Genomic DNA, 14,537 nt, shown 5'->3' with positions numbered 1-14,537 from the left:
TTACCGTCTTTGGTGCTGGATGCAGTTGCACTGCCCCAAACAGACCTGGTGCGCAATCTGGAGGTCCTTCTGGATTCACGACTCCTGTTCGAAGAGTATGTGGCAGTCGTGGCCAGGAGGGCCTTTGCACAGCTTCATGTTGTGCACCAGTTATGCCCATTCCTGGATTGGGAGGCTCTACTCTTGTCACTCATGCCCTAGCCACCTCCCAAATGGACTACTGTAATGCACTCTACATGGGGTTGTCCTTGAAGAGTGTCTGGAACTTCAGCTGGTGCAAAATGCAGTGGTGCAGGCAGTTATGTGCGCCCTGAGAACGGCACGTTACACCTCTGCTCTGCAAGCTGCACTGGCTTCCATTCTGATTCCTGCTCCAATTCAAGGTGCTAGTGATGACCTTTAAAGCTCTACATGGCATGGGGTCAGGTTATTTGAGGGACAACTTCTCCCCAATTACATCTACCCATACCCACTGGATAATGCGTAGTAACTGACCATAATGGTGAACACATGACTAAGAGAGAGAGACCTGCAAAGGTCGTAAATGCGGGCATTGGTCGCAAAGTTAATTTTTCATCACTGTCATAACTGTGAACAGTTGTTGTCTGAGACAGTAACTAAACAAGGATTACCTGTAGGCAGATTTCTGCTGACATACAGTAGTGTGCAAAAGTCTTAGGCCACCACCAGCTTTGTTGTTTTAGCAAAGTTTTAATGACCATCCATAATTATTTTTCAGTCTCTGTATTAAGATACAAACAGAAAATACAGGAAATATGTACACAAAATTTAAACAAACACTATTTTCAGAACAAAACGGCTTCTTCAGGCAAAAGTCAGTATTTTGTGTGACCTCCCTTGGCTCTAAGCACCTCTTGAACTCTTTTGGGGAGACTGTCCTGAAGTTTTCTGAAGTAATCGTCTGGTATATTATACCAGGCTTCTTTCAGCACTTCCCGGAGTTCTTCTTTAGATGTAGGTTGTTTTTTATTTCTTTCTCTGTCCAGGTGATCCCATACTGCCTCTATAATATTCAGGTCTGGACTCTGTGGAGGCCAGTCCATGACTGTCAATGTTTTATCGCTGTTTTTCTTGCTAAATATGATTTCACTGCATTAGCAGTGTGCTTGGGATCGTTATCATGCTGAAAAATGAAACCATTCCCAATCAGGCGCTTTCCAGAAGGAATGGCATGATGAATTGAAACCTGCCTGTACTTTGCAGCATTGGAGTATTAGGTATGTTCGCCGCCTTGAGTTATTTATAAAAATAATAAAAGCAGGATAGAAAATGAATGAATGAATGAATGAATGAATGAATGAATGAATGAATGAATGAATGAATGCAGACAATATCACCAATACCACCAGCAGAAATGCAGCTCCAAACCAGGACAGACGCTCCACCATGTTTCACTGAAGGCCACAAGCACTCGTTCATCCATCTCTCTCCAACTCTTCTTCTCACATATTGCCAACAACTGGACCCAAAAATTTCAAACTTGGATTCATCACTCCATAATACTCTTTTCCACCGATCCTCATTCCAATCTTTGTAAGCTTTAGCGTATCTTAGCCTTTTCACCCTGTTCCCCTTCCGCAAAAGTGGTTTCTTAGCTGCTCCCCTTCCATGAAGACCATTCCTGATCAAGCTTCTTCAGACTGTAGAAGGGTCAACGTGGCATCCTGATGCAGCTGCCAGAAGCTGAGCCAGGTCCCTGCTGGTCTTCCTCTGGTCTCTCAAAGAAGAAGCTATGAGGAACTTCTCAACAGACTTTGAAAGTTTTCTTGGCCTTCCAGTCCTTTTTTTGTCCTTGACCTCTCCTGATTCTTCAAATTTCTTTATAACAGCTTGAATACCACATCTTGATTATCTAGTTTCTTCGTTGGTTTCCCTGAGAGTGGCCTTGCTGATGCAAAAGTATGATTTGATGTCTGTCCAATTCTGTGATCTTTGGCATTTTGCTTGGAATGATGTTGGTCTTCTTAGCAAGCTTCCAATGAATTACTCATACATGTGTATGTACTATATGTAATGCTCAAGCATGGCATTCCGCAGCAGTCATTTTGGCATGAAATAGTGGGACATATACAGGTGTTAGCAATGACAGTAATTAGGGTACCATTCCATTTAGGTTTATGGGAGCCAGGTGCCTGCTGCTGCTCTAGTGTAAGGGGAGGTCACACTAAATACTTGCCACTTTAGCCTATGGAAGCTGTTTTTTCTGATTTTTTTTTCTGTTTTTGAATACTGCATACAAATTTCCTGTATTTTCTGGCTGTATTCTAATAAAGAGACTGAGAAGTAACTATATATGGTCATTATACCATTGCTAAAACAACAAATCTAATGGTGGCCTAAGGTTTTTGCGAAATGGATAGCGGTGAAGTTGTAGTCGGCGACTAATGCCTTTACTTACTCTAATCCACGATGCCAAACTTCCAGCTTTTTTTAATAGTGATAGGTGGAGAAGAGGGTACAACCCTGATTTTTGTGAGTAACAATCTTAGCAACCAATGCACCAAGAGGGTTTGGGATCCAATCCCTCACTCGCAGCATAGACCATTAACATGCGAGGTGCATTCTGTTATTAGGCCAAGAAATATTCCGTTTCAGCATCGCTTTAATTTTAAAAAAGCAAACTGGAGGGATTTCTCCGATGTACTTGATTCTGAATTACGAAATATTAAACCAATACCAGAAATCTATGATCTTTTTGTTAAAGCTGTAAGCCATGCGTCCAGACAATCCATCCCAAGAGGCTGCCAAACCCACTTTTTATCAGGGCTTTCTCCAGATATTATGCCTCATCTTAATAACTATGTTAGAACGTTTAATGAAAACCCATTTTCTGAAGAAACAACTGAGGCTGGCGATAATATAATGCTACTCCTCGCAGAATCCTGGAGGGAGAAATGGAAGGCCACCTTGGAATCAACTGATTTGACAAAGAATAGCCAGAAGGGTTGGAAACTCTTAAAGCATCTGAATAATGATCCAATTAATTCATGCCAATATAGGAACATTACAGCAAACCAAATCGCTCATCAGCTGTTGTTAAACAGCAGGGTTAAGGAGAGACTTAAGAAATGCAGGCTTCCAAGGGCAATGGAAGGGGAGGCCAGTGCTCTGACCTTCCCCTTTGATAGAGAAGACCTTGAAACAGCAATTTGAGATATGAAGAATGGAAAAGCTGCAGGATTAGATATTTGTGGTGAACAAATAAAAAACTTTGGGGATTTTGCTAAGCAACGGTTGCTGTCACTTTTTAATGTATGTGTGACCTTAAATCGTATTCCGAAGATCTGGAGGAAAGCCCAGGTTACTGCACCTTTGAAACCAGGAAAAGAACTGAATGACCCAAAGAATTTTCGTCCAATTTCCCTCCTTTGTCAACTTTTTAAACTCTGTGAGAGAGTTCTTCTAAATAGAATGCTGCCTGCTACTGAGCCGATTCTTATCCCCCAGCAAGCTGGTTTTCGGCCCGGAAAGTCCTGCACAGGCCAGATACTTAATCTCGTCCAGCATATACAGGATGGCTTTCAATTAGGTTTAATCACAGGAGCTGCTTTTGTCGATTTATCTGCGGCTTATGACAGTTAATCATAGGAAGCTTCTCTTGAAATTATACAATATTACACATGATTTTGCTTTGACTAAATACATTGAGACAATACTCAAGAATTGACGATTCTTCGTTGAATTCCAGGAAAAAAGAGTCGGTGGAGAGTTCAGCGGCATGGTCTCCCACAGGGGAGTGTCCTTGCCCCCCTGCTGTTCAATATATATACTAATGATCAACCCATCGGTCCTGATACATTTTCTTTTATCTATGCCAACAATCTGGCACTTACAGCTCAGGGAATCAATTTCGAGGAAATGGAAGACAAGCTCACTCTGGCTCTTAAGAATATGTCTGAATATTATAATGAGAATGGACCTAACCCGTCAAAAACTAATGTCTGCACATTCCACCTCAAAAATAGGCAGGCCAGATGTAGGCTTGCTACTATCTGGGATGACGTGAGTCTGGCACATTGCGAGATGCCATGTTACCTCGGTGTAACACTAGACCGAACATTAACCTTTAAAAGACATTGTTGCAACTTAAAGCAAAAGATTTCCACCTGTAACAATCTTGTCAGGAAGCTGGCTGGTACTGCTTGGAGTGCTCACCCTACTACCCTTCACATGGCCGCCCTTGCATTGCGCTTCTTGGCGGGAGAGTATGCCTGCCCTGTTTGGGGCCGCTCTGCGCACTCTACACAGGTGGATAGGGCACTTAGTGACACGTGCTGCATCGTTACCAAATGTTTACGCCCCACTCCACTTGATAAATTATATATCTTGGCAGGAATCGCCCTGCCAGGCATTAGAAGGAGTGTGGCACAAGGCGAGGAATATGGAAAGGTGTTACATGATCCGGCACACCCATTATTTGGCCAAGTACTTCCTACAAAAAGACTGAAGTCAAGAAGGAGCTTCTTAGACTGTGCTGGGGAGATTGCTACTACACCTCACACAGAATGATTAAAAAGATGGAAATCTCAAGTGAAGCATCTTCCTAATTAGATAGAACCACTTGAGGAGCTGCCTGGAGGTTTGGAGGAGGAGTGGACGGTTTGGAGATGCTTAAACAGATTGCATACTGGTTTGGCCAGAACTAAAGATTATATGGAAAAATGGGGGTTTCTCCCTGAAGGCAAGGATATTTGCTGTGAATGTGGCAATATTCAAACAACTACTGTCATGAGTACTGATGAAGAACAGGAGGGGGGCCCTCACCAGGGGGAGAAACGCATGCGTAGTTTAGAAGCTTTGAATCTTGCATTGAAGAAACTCAGAGCAGACCCGCCTTAGATTTCTGGGCTTTATCTGTGAGGGATTTTCCACTGCATTTCAGTTTAGCAGGATTTTCTGTCTAGTAGAGTAGAACCAACCAATCATCTCAGCGTGGTTCTTAGCTCCAAGACAGGACATCTATCCATCTTTTACAGTACCCTTTGGGACTGACATGCACACAGAGTGACTTATTGGTCGGAAACACCACTACCATCAATGTGGCCTGGTATAGGGCTAGAGTTTTTTATTAAATGTTTTTAACTTTTTAAATTTTAATTAATGCTTTCCCCCTTTCTATTTCCTGCATTTCTGACACGAAACGAGACGAGTACTGTACTTCACACCAAGCATGGCAATAATGATCAACTCTCCAGAAACTCAGTCAAGCCTTCAGTAACAGCAGAAGCTGCTCAGATTCAACACAACTAGATATGCTTTTTCACAGCGGACAAGATAGAAGTTTCATATATGCAAAAGTCATATGCTGGTCAGGCAGAGAGGGCATGTTACGGACCCTGTCCATGAGAGATTGTAGATTGGCGGGGTCCAGGAGGAGGGCCTTGTCTGCCATAGCTCCCACCCTTTGGAATAAGCTACCTCCAGAGATAAGGCAAGCCCCCACTCTCCTGGCCTTCTGTAAGGGACTCAAGACACGGCTGTGCCATCTCCCTTGGGGTGGAAGAGAGGATAGTTTGTCATGGGGGTGACTGGTGCCTTGACGCAGCCCCAGGAAATTTTAATAAGACTGTGATTTCGCCATGTTCGGCTTTATATTTTATATTTTTATTGTATATTTTATATTTTTATAATGTATCATTTTAATTGATATTTAATTCCTACTGTTTTAATTTCTTTGTAAATTGCCCAGAATAGTTTTCGAGATGGGTGGTGTAAAAATACAATACATAAATAAAAAGTTCTGCCTACCACAGAACACAGAGATCAAGCTGTATGTATGTATGTATGTACGTCAGCCTCAGGATTTAATTCCTAGATCTTTTTCTCCCACCCTTTTAAGAAGAGATATTTCCTGGCCTTGAGAATTGGAGGCTTCTGTTCTCTATTTACCTAGCAGTTCTACCTGGTCTGAGAATTACTGGTTCCCATCTTACCATCTTATCCCTTTATCCCAATGTTAATGATGAAATCCCCTGAACTGAAATTCTCAACCCAATCTCCCCTTGAGAGACAGCCACTTTCCACTGCTTAGGCAGTGGGAAGAATAATATAATAGGTGTAGCCCAGTCTCACCTCCTTTGTCCATCGCTAGTTACAGACACCAGTAAATTGCTGGATAGGGACTTGGCCAGCCAGATGGATAATTAGAGATTATAACCTATGATCCTCAAGCTTTATTGGTACTGCATATTACTCTTTAGCAATCAAACCTAGGAGGTTTTACAATTTCTCCATCCAATTAGTTTTTTAGATCAAGCCAGTTTTCTCTATCAAATAAAAAAAATACACGGCCTCTGACTTCCCTTTAACAAATCCTAAACAGCGATAAGGCTATCAAGGACGAAAAGATGAGATGGCAGGGGGAAATATTAAATAGGTTTCAAAACTGTCTTCCCTTCAATTGTCCCACCCCATCCACTGTACCATATAACATGTGGTTCCTCCCCATGTCTAACTTTTTTCCATGGACCCACTCATGCAGGTCCCAAAATATTCCCAACCCATTCCATTCATCACAATCATTCCATTCATAATCTCTGTTCATCAAATCTAGAAAGTCTTTCGGGCCAAACTGCACTGCGGGGAATGCTTGCAGAAAAAGATTTTAATCCCCAGAGATATCAAATGGTGAGATCAGCCCACTCCCCCATTCCAAGATGCCCAATCTGGCTTCCATTCCAGCCAAGGTTACCTTAGGAAGGCCAATTTCAGCCATTGCATTCAGCCACTGAATTACATTGTCAGTATGACGGAAGTGGAGGCCCGTGGCCTGAAACACAAAGGAAGAAGAAAGTAATATGAAAATCAGACAGGCACTGCAGCTCCAGGACAGACTAGCCAACAGTTTCACTGTTCAACAAATGAGGTGCTACGAAGTATTCATACTACTGTAAAGCACTGATATACAAGAGTAGCACCTGAGCCTTTCAACCATGGCAGCCCACATCCTTCCTTTCCAGAATGTTTAATGGGATCAAGCAGACCACAACAGCCTCTTAACTGATGTCGTTCTTGTACCATCCTAGTTGGGGCTTAATGACTGACACCATCTCTCACATATCCATGGCCTTTTTCTCATCTGTGAATTGTTTCTTGAATCAGTTTTTGTTAACACTAAAACTTCCTTACCCAGCAGAACAGGAAATGTTCACCTACCTTGTATCTAGTCTGCTCACGATCATAAATTTTTTTGAGAGACACCACTTTGGGGGAGAAAAAGTTTCCAAGTTTAGCCAGATAGACCCCATTCCTGAGTCCTTCTTCTAGCTCTGTTGTGGGGGGCAGTTCTTCATTAAGACATGCTTCCATCCATCTGAGAAAAGAGGGCAGAAACAAATTATGGAAGTATTTTCAGGAGAATCGAAATAAAACCCATATTGTAAGTTCTTTGGAAACCCACTTTACCAGGGCAGTTCACAAGGAAATGAGAAATGGTATTGTAGAAATACAATAAATAGCAAGGTAAATAGAAAAATGAAAGGCATCAGCCAAGAAGTTAAACATACCTGTTTCATTAGGCATTACAGAAGGGAAATTAAAAAAGGCCTATATGGCTCTGACTACCACATGAGTCTCCACAGGATGAGGAGGGGGTCACCAGATTCAGTATGACTTACAAGTTCCATACAGCACCCTATATATCCACTGAGTTTGCAATACAGTACCCATCAGCCACCAGGTTTTAGAGGATCCATGGGGTAAACAGGTCAACGTAATCATCCCATAGTAATACTGCCCCTGTGACTGAATTGGATTCTGGGAGCTCAAGGGCTAATAATACAGAACAATAGGATTACAAGATCTTAATAGTGTTGGTGTAACTTATTTGACTACAGTCTGATTCCAGATGAATCATTCAATCTAATAATGGAAGTGGAAGAAATTTATTTACAAAAGCTTCATAAATCTCTAAGAAGTGCTAACAACTAGAGTGCCCCTGGTGGAATATAAGAGCATGCATTACACATAGAGAACACAGCACCCCAGTGACTTACCGGGGTACTGCAGGCTTAAGGTGGAAAATAGGGCAATGTACTGAAAGTATGTACTGAAAGCAGGGACGCGGTGGCGCTGCGGGTTAAACCGCTGAGCTGCCGATCGGAAGGTCGGCGGTTCGAAACCGCGCGGCGGGGTGAGCTCCCGTTGCTCGTCCCAGCTCCTGCTCACCTAGCAGTTCGAAAACATGCCAATGTGAGTAGATCAATAGGTACCGCTTCGGCGGGAAGGTAACGGCGTTCCGTGTCGTCATGCTGGCCACATGACCCAGAAGTGTCCTATGGACAACGCCGGCTCTAAAGGCTTAGAAACGGAGATGAGCACCGCCCCCTAGAGTCGGACACGACTGGACTTTACATCAAGGGAAACCTTTACCTTTACCTTTACCTTTACTGAAAGTATGAGAGAGCCAGCTTGGTGTAGCAGTTAAGGCTTCAGGCTAGAAACCGGGAGACCATGAGTTCTAGTCCCGCCTTAGGCACAAAGCCAGCTGAGTGACTTTGGGCCAGTCACTTTCAGGCTAAGGCTGAGCAGGCACCGGTCTAGGGCTGCCAAAATTGAAAAGACTTCCAAAAAACACAGTAAAAAACCGAAAAGCAGTATTGGCGCACTCTGTGAGCCAGTGCACCTGCTCAAGGGTTAAATATAATTGTGCAGTGCAAATAGGGTGAAAATATCTGAGAAAAGAAAAAAAAGTCTGGGTTTGAAAATCCTAAGTGTAAAGCTCAAAAATTCAAAGCAAGCAAGCAAGCAAGGATGCCTTTTTGAAATTCCTAACAAAACCGGAAGATGAGCCAAACCACAGGTGGTGCTAGAATGCGATTTTGGTTAGGGCGCCAAAACGTCTAGAGCCGGCCCTGAGTTTGTGACTAGTTCATTGATGTGGTCAAAGTATGCCTAGTTTTTCCGAAGGGATAACAAAACTTGACCACTGTCACAGATACTGGTCTGATAACAGCTGAGCACAGAATAAATTGGAGTTGCCCAGATACTGTATAAATGGGGAGGGATGAGATGGGCCCATGCACCCTTATAAAAAATACAGCATAGCAGGACATGGAAGGTGGTTTCAACGGAACTTCTCCACAAGGGACAGCTTTAGCTCATATGTGATTTTTCTTGTATCTGCCCTCAAGAGACACTGTAGGGAGTGCATTAAAACACGCTAAGTTAGCGCCCTCCGGAGTTGAGACAGCTAGGTGGTGTAGATACCTTGCTGACCTAAAGAAAGGGGCCAGAAAACAATCCTGGAGAGGGCAGACTGATCGCGCTGGGCTGCCAGATCTCAGGCACGTCGCTTGAGTGTAATAAGTGCTTGGTCATCATTAGAAAAGCCTCCCTCGAAAAACCACAGTATTGCGGTTTCTGCAAAACTGTCCTATTCCATGTGGATTCGTAACCGCCTACAATGAGAAAAGAACCAAGACTTTCCGTGCACTTGTTTCAGCTTTAGTCAACCCTGCCTCCCTCCTTAATACTAATATTAAATGCCCATTTAATACATTAGGAACACGCAGGGCCACTTGAAGCAGAGCCCTTCAGAATTTGAACTGGGCCCTTGCTAATGGGGCAAAAGAACAGTAAGGCCCCAACTGAGCACCAAAACAATAATTGCTTCTGTGCTTGTGCTGAATACAGCTTTAGTGCTGCTGAGATATGCCATGTCCCTCTCTTGAAGGGAAAGAACTGTGTAGCTACCACTATTTTTTGTGCATTTTGTATGGCATAATTTTGAAAACAACTGCATTTACTAGAACTGCAAAAGACCATGCCCAAATGTTTAAATACGTTTTCTTGTTCTATAACATTTAACTGCCAAGGGTGCATGCTAGATTGCTCCAGGAAACTTAGGTTGTTTTGGAATAGATGATTTCAAAGGCTTCCTGGGATACTCGGGACTCGCCTGAGTCCATCTGGTGTTGGCGACCGAAGCACAACACTGTCAGCATACAGAAGGATTGCAGTACAGCCACTCCTCATTTAGCAGCTACCTCATTTAGTGACCATTTGCAAATATGATGGTAACTTTAAAAAATTCATTTTCTGACCAATGTGTGCATTTACGGCCATGCGCCTGATAACAAGTGCCTTCAGGTGAAACTGATTAAGGTCTGGACAGTTTCAGGCAGCAGCATAAGCCAGCAGGAGGGTTCTAATCAACTAATTAAGGTCACAGAGCTGAGCTTGTTAACTTGTGCTTAGCACTTTTTAGGGAAGCGCTGTGCTGCAGAGAAAAGCTGTTTAAGCAATCTCTCCGCTCTGCAAGGGGGGAAAAAAAGAAAAAAAAAGTCAGGCACAGTACACTGCATGAGAGAACTTTATCTGAATGAGACGGCAGCAATCAGCGATCTTCGCAGCCTCCCTCTCTCTCCCCCAGTCACGTGTTTGCTCTACAACCATTTTGCTTCTGATTTAAGGAACGGTTTGTGGTCACTAAGTGAGGAGAGGGTATGTGCCTATTGGCTAATTTTGGGGGTAGTGCTCTAATTTAGTTATTTTGGCCACAAGAAGGTTAATATACAGATTAAACAACAAAGGGGCCCCAAAGCCCTTGTCTCAATCTTCTTTGGATTGGGATCTTTTTATTATAATGGTCTTGCGTACTGCAACAAACCTTTATTCTGGAATTCCCATAAAGATCATGCGTTAACAACGGTAGGCATCTATCTACAGAAGCCTACAGAATGAGTTTATCCCACAACCTTGTTCTGGAAATGAGATCAAATGCAGACCTAAAGTTAGTATATATAGTGCAGCGCCTGTCTTGGATGAATACTTTTCAGCCAGATGTTGCAGTATTAGGTGTCCCTCATCCAAGTCTCTGATAAAAATGTTGGGCAGCACAAGGCCAAGGACAGAGCCCGGCGGCCCTCCACACTGGTACTTCCCTCCAAGCTGAAGTGGAGCTGTTGCTCTTTGGCTATGGCCACTCAGCCAATTCTAAGCCCATCGGACGGTTGTATCCCCCAGCCCGTATTTTCCCATTTGATGAAGAAGGCTGTCATGAGGCAGAAAGAATGCTACCATTAGGAGGGGAAGGGAACTGTAAACAGGGAAGGGTAACTGATGTGATGGAAGCACAGCCAGTGACAATCACCTCATTCACAAAACTGCAGGTCCTGCTGCAGAAGTGATGCATTCTGCAAGTCACAAATGGAATGTGGTAAAAAACACCTTGTTCCACTTGTTCATGTTGGAAAACTTTGCACCACACTGTTTACACCAGAAGTGTACATATAGGTTTAACAACAGGTATATGGAGTCTTCAGCAATGGAAGTGAAATCTATCAATAAATAAACCCACAAATTCCTTTATTTGTGGAAGATCACCTAATGTAAATGGTACAAGTGTTCCTGGAAATTATATTACTGTTATTTTTTATTGTCACTGACATCAAACACAGTAATATCCAAAACCCAGTGAAAAATTTGAAAAACATGAAACGAGTGAGCGGCAAAGATGTACTTCCCTGACCATTCACATCCTCTGAGCGGTTTCATGTAGCAGGTCCTGGTTTAAGAACGTCCCGGTTTACAGACGACTCCTAGCTAAGAACAGACTGCCATAAAGACTATTGGATTAAAAATTCAAGTTAAATACAATGTTTCAGATTAAATACACAATACTGTGATGAGGTGAAAGGTCCCCTGTGCCAGCACCGAGTCATGTCTGACCCTTTGGGGGGATGCCGCTTTTGCGACGTTTTCTTGGCAGACCATAGCGGGGTGGTCTGCCCTTGCCTTCCCCAGTCATCACCTTCCCCAGCAAGCCGGGTGCTCCTTTTACCGACCTCGGAAGGATGGGAGGCTGAGTCGACCTGAACTGGCTACCCGAGAATCCAGCTTCCGCTGGGATTGAACTCGGGTCGTGGGGAGAGTTTTTGGTTGCAATACTGCCGCCTACCACTCTGTGCCACACGAGGCTCCATGCTTTGCTCTATGCATTGCCTATTTCCGGGGGCAGAGTAGGTGGCAGCAGATGCCATTTCCACTGGAGAAAAAAGTAGAGGCTGCCAGTCACGAGGGCCCCCTTGGATTTCTGGCCTACCACTCTGAGCCACACGAGGCTCTTAATAACATACAGAATCCTACACTATAATAATAATAACACACGATACTACTTTGTGTATTATTATGTTTAAGATGTTTAAGATGTCTGAGTGTATTTGGAAGTGTTTCTTAGTGTTTTATAGGCATAGAAAAGTAAAATATATACTACATACTAAGACAAACGTTTGACTAACTGATGCTAAATAACTGTTCTAATTTACATACAAATTCGACTTAAAGATAGGCTTAGGAATGGAACTGCTTATTAAAGATGGGGGAGGGGAGAGAGGGAGAGAGAGGACATGACTACTTCTCTTCCTACCTTTCTGGCAGCCTGATTCTAAGTACTTTGTCTGGCCTTCCTCTATCTCACCTGGAAGCACCCCAACAGAAACACCCAGAAAAAGGCATCCAATCCAACAGCAAATGGAAATGGAAGCTATGTTCCAAATGGTTACAACATTCCAATCGTTTCCACCTAAAACACTCCAGAAAGTAGGGGAAGCAAATGATTCTAAAACGAAGGCATTATATCCTTCCAGACCACACCCAGAACATCTGTAACCCTGAATGTGCTTGGACAGCTAGGTTAGGCTGAATAACACAACTAAACGCTAGAGAAATCCAGAGTCCAGGCGCAACATGGACTTTCTGCTCTCAATCTGCAACAGTAGCAGTGGCTGTCAAAATTCAGTGGCTGCCAGCTTGACTTCAGAAAACAGGAGCTTGTATTTCAGGCTTCAGTTTAAAAAAAAAAAATTAAATCTATTCTCTAGTTAGCCTCAATTGACAGTCTGATGAATTGGGGAAAAGCTTACTCTGCAGATTACTGAACTATAACCTGTAACAAGCAGCAGCTCAAAAATACAGTGCATTCAGGAAGTATTCAGACCCCCTTCACTTTTTTCAGTTTTGTTATATTGCAGCCTGATAGTTCAAATTCATTTTTTTTCCTCATTAATCTACACTCAGTACCCCATAATGACAAAGTGAAAACAGAATTTTAGAACTGTCTGTAAATTTATTAAAAAGGGAAAATGAAATATCACATGTACGTAAGTATTCAGACCCTTTACTCAGTACTTTGTTGAAGCAGTCTTTTTCGGTATGACGCGACAAGCTTTGCACACCTGGATTGGGGGATTTTCTGCCATTCTTCTTTGCAAATCCTCTCAAGCTCAATCAGGTTGGATGGGGACCGTCGGTGGACAGCCATTTCCAGGTCTCTCCAGAGATGTTCAATAGGGTTCAAGTCAGGGCTCTGGCTGGGCCACTCTAGGACATTCACAGAGTTGTCCCTAAGCCATTCCTGTGTTGTCTTGGCTGTGTGCTTAGGATCGTTGTCATGTTGGAAGGTGAACCTTCGGCCTAGTCTGAGGTCCTGAGTGCTGTGGAACAGGTTTTCATTGAGGATATATCTTTGCTCCATTCAGCTTTCCCTCAATCCTGACCAGTCTCCCAGTCCCTGCTGCTGAAAAACACCCCCACAGCATGATGCTGCCGCCACCATGCTTCACTGTTGGGATGGTATTGGGCAGGTGATGAGCGGTGCGCCTGGTGTTCTCCAGACATAATATTTAGAATTGAGGCCAAACAGTTCAATCTTGGTTTCATCAGATCAGAGAATCTTGTTCCTCACAGTCTGAGAGTCCTTCAGGTGCTTTTTTGCAAACCCCAAGCAGGCTTTCATGTGTCTTGCACTGAGGAGAGGCTTCCGTCTAGCCACTCTGCCATAAAGCCCAGATCGGTGGAGGGCTGCAGTGATGGTTGTCCTTCTGGAACTTTGTCCCATCTCCACACAGGATCTCTGGAGCTCAGTCAGACTGACCATCAGGTTCTTGGTCACCTCTCTTACTAGGGCTCTTCTCCCCCGATTGCTCAGTCTGGCTGGGCGACCAGCTCTTGGAAGAGTCCTGGTTGTGCCAAACTTCTTCCATTTGAGAATTATGGAGGCCACTGTGCTCTTGGGAACCTTCAGTGCAGCAGAAATTTCTTTGTAGCCTTCCCCAGATCTGTGCCTTGCAATAATCCTGTCTCTGAGCTCTGCAGGCAGTTCCTCTGACCTCATGGCTTTTGCTCTGATACGGTATGCATCGTCAGCTGTGAGGCCTTCTTTAGAGAGGTGTGTGCCTTTCCAAATCATGTCCAGACAATTTAATTTACCACAGGTGGACTCCAATCAAGGTGTAGAAACAGCTCAGCAACAATCAAGAGAAATGGGAGGCACCTGAGCTAAATTTCAAGTGTTGTTGCAAAGGGTCTGAATACTTGAGTACATGTGATATCTCAGTTTTTCCTTTTTAATACATTTACAGACATTTCTGAAATTCTCTTTTCACTTTGTCATTATGGGGTACTGAGCGTAGATTAATGAGAGAAAAAAATGAATTTGAACGATTGTAGTATCAGGCTGCAACATAACAAAATTGAAAAAAGAGAAGGGGGTCTGAATACTTTCTGAATGCACTGTA

General features: G+C 43.4%; 1 protein-coding gene across 2 annotated transcripts in view; it reads right to left on the bottom strand.

The window, feature by feature from the left end:
• IQGAP1 (IQ motif containing GTPase activating protein 1) overlaps positions 1 to 14,537 on the bottom strand; it is a 115,942-nt gene that overhangs the window by 80,752 nt on the left and 20,653 nt on the right. For both annotated transcript variants that reach the window (XR_010068681.1, XM_063314180.1), the window contains exons 3-4: positions 7,177 to 7,333; positions 6,713 to 6,790 (exon numbers count right to left, since the gene is read on the bottom strand). Coding sequence is in view for 1 of the 2 variants with exons in the window: in XM_063314180.1 (XP_063170250.1) it covers positions 6,713 to 6,790; positions 7,177 to 7,333 (235 nt within the window). In the remaining variant the exon portion in view is untranslated. The remainder of the gene's footprint in view (positions 1 to 6,712; positions 6,791 to 7,176; positions 7,334 to 14,537) is intronic.

Source organism: Candoia aspera, chromosome 13 (assembly GCF_035149785.1).
Source record: "Candoia aspera isolate rCanAsp1 chromosome 13, rCanAsp1.hap2, whole genome shotgun sequence".
Taxonomy (NCBI): Eukaryota; Metazoa; Chordata; class Lepidosauria; order Squamata; family Boidae; genus Candoia; species Candoia aspera.
This window is presented reverse-complemented; position numbering and strand designations above follow the sequence as displayed.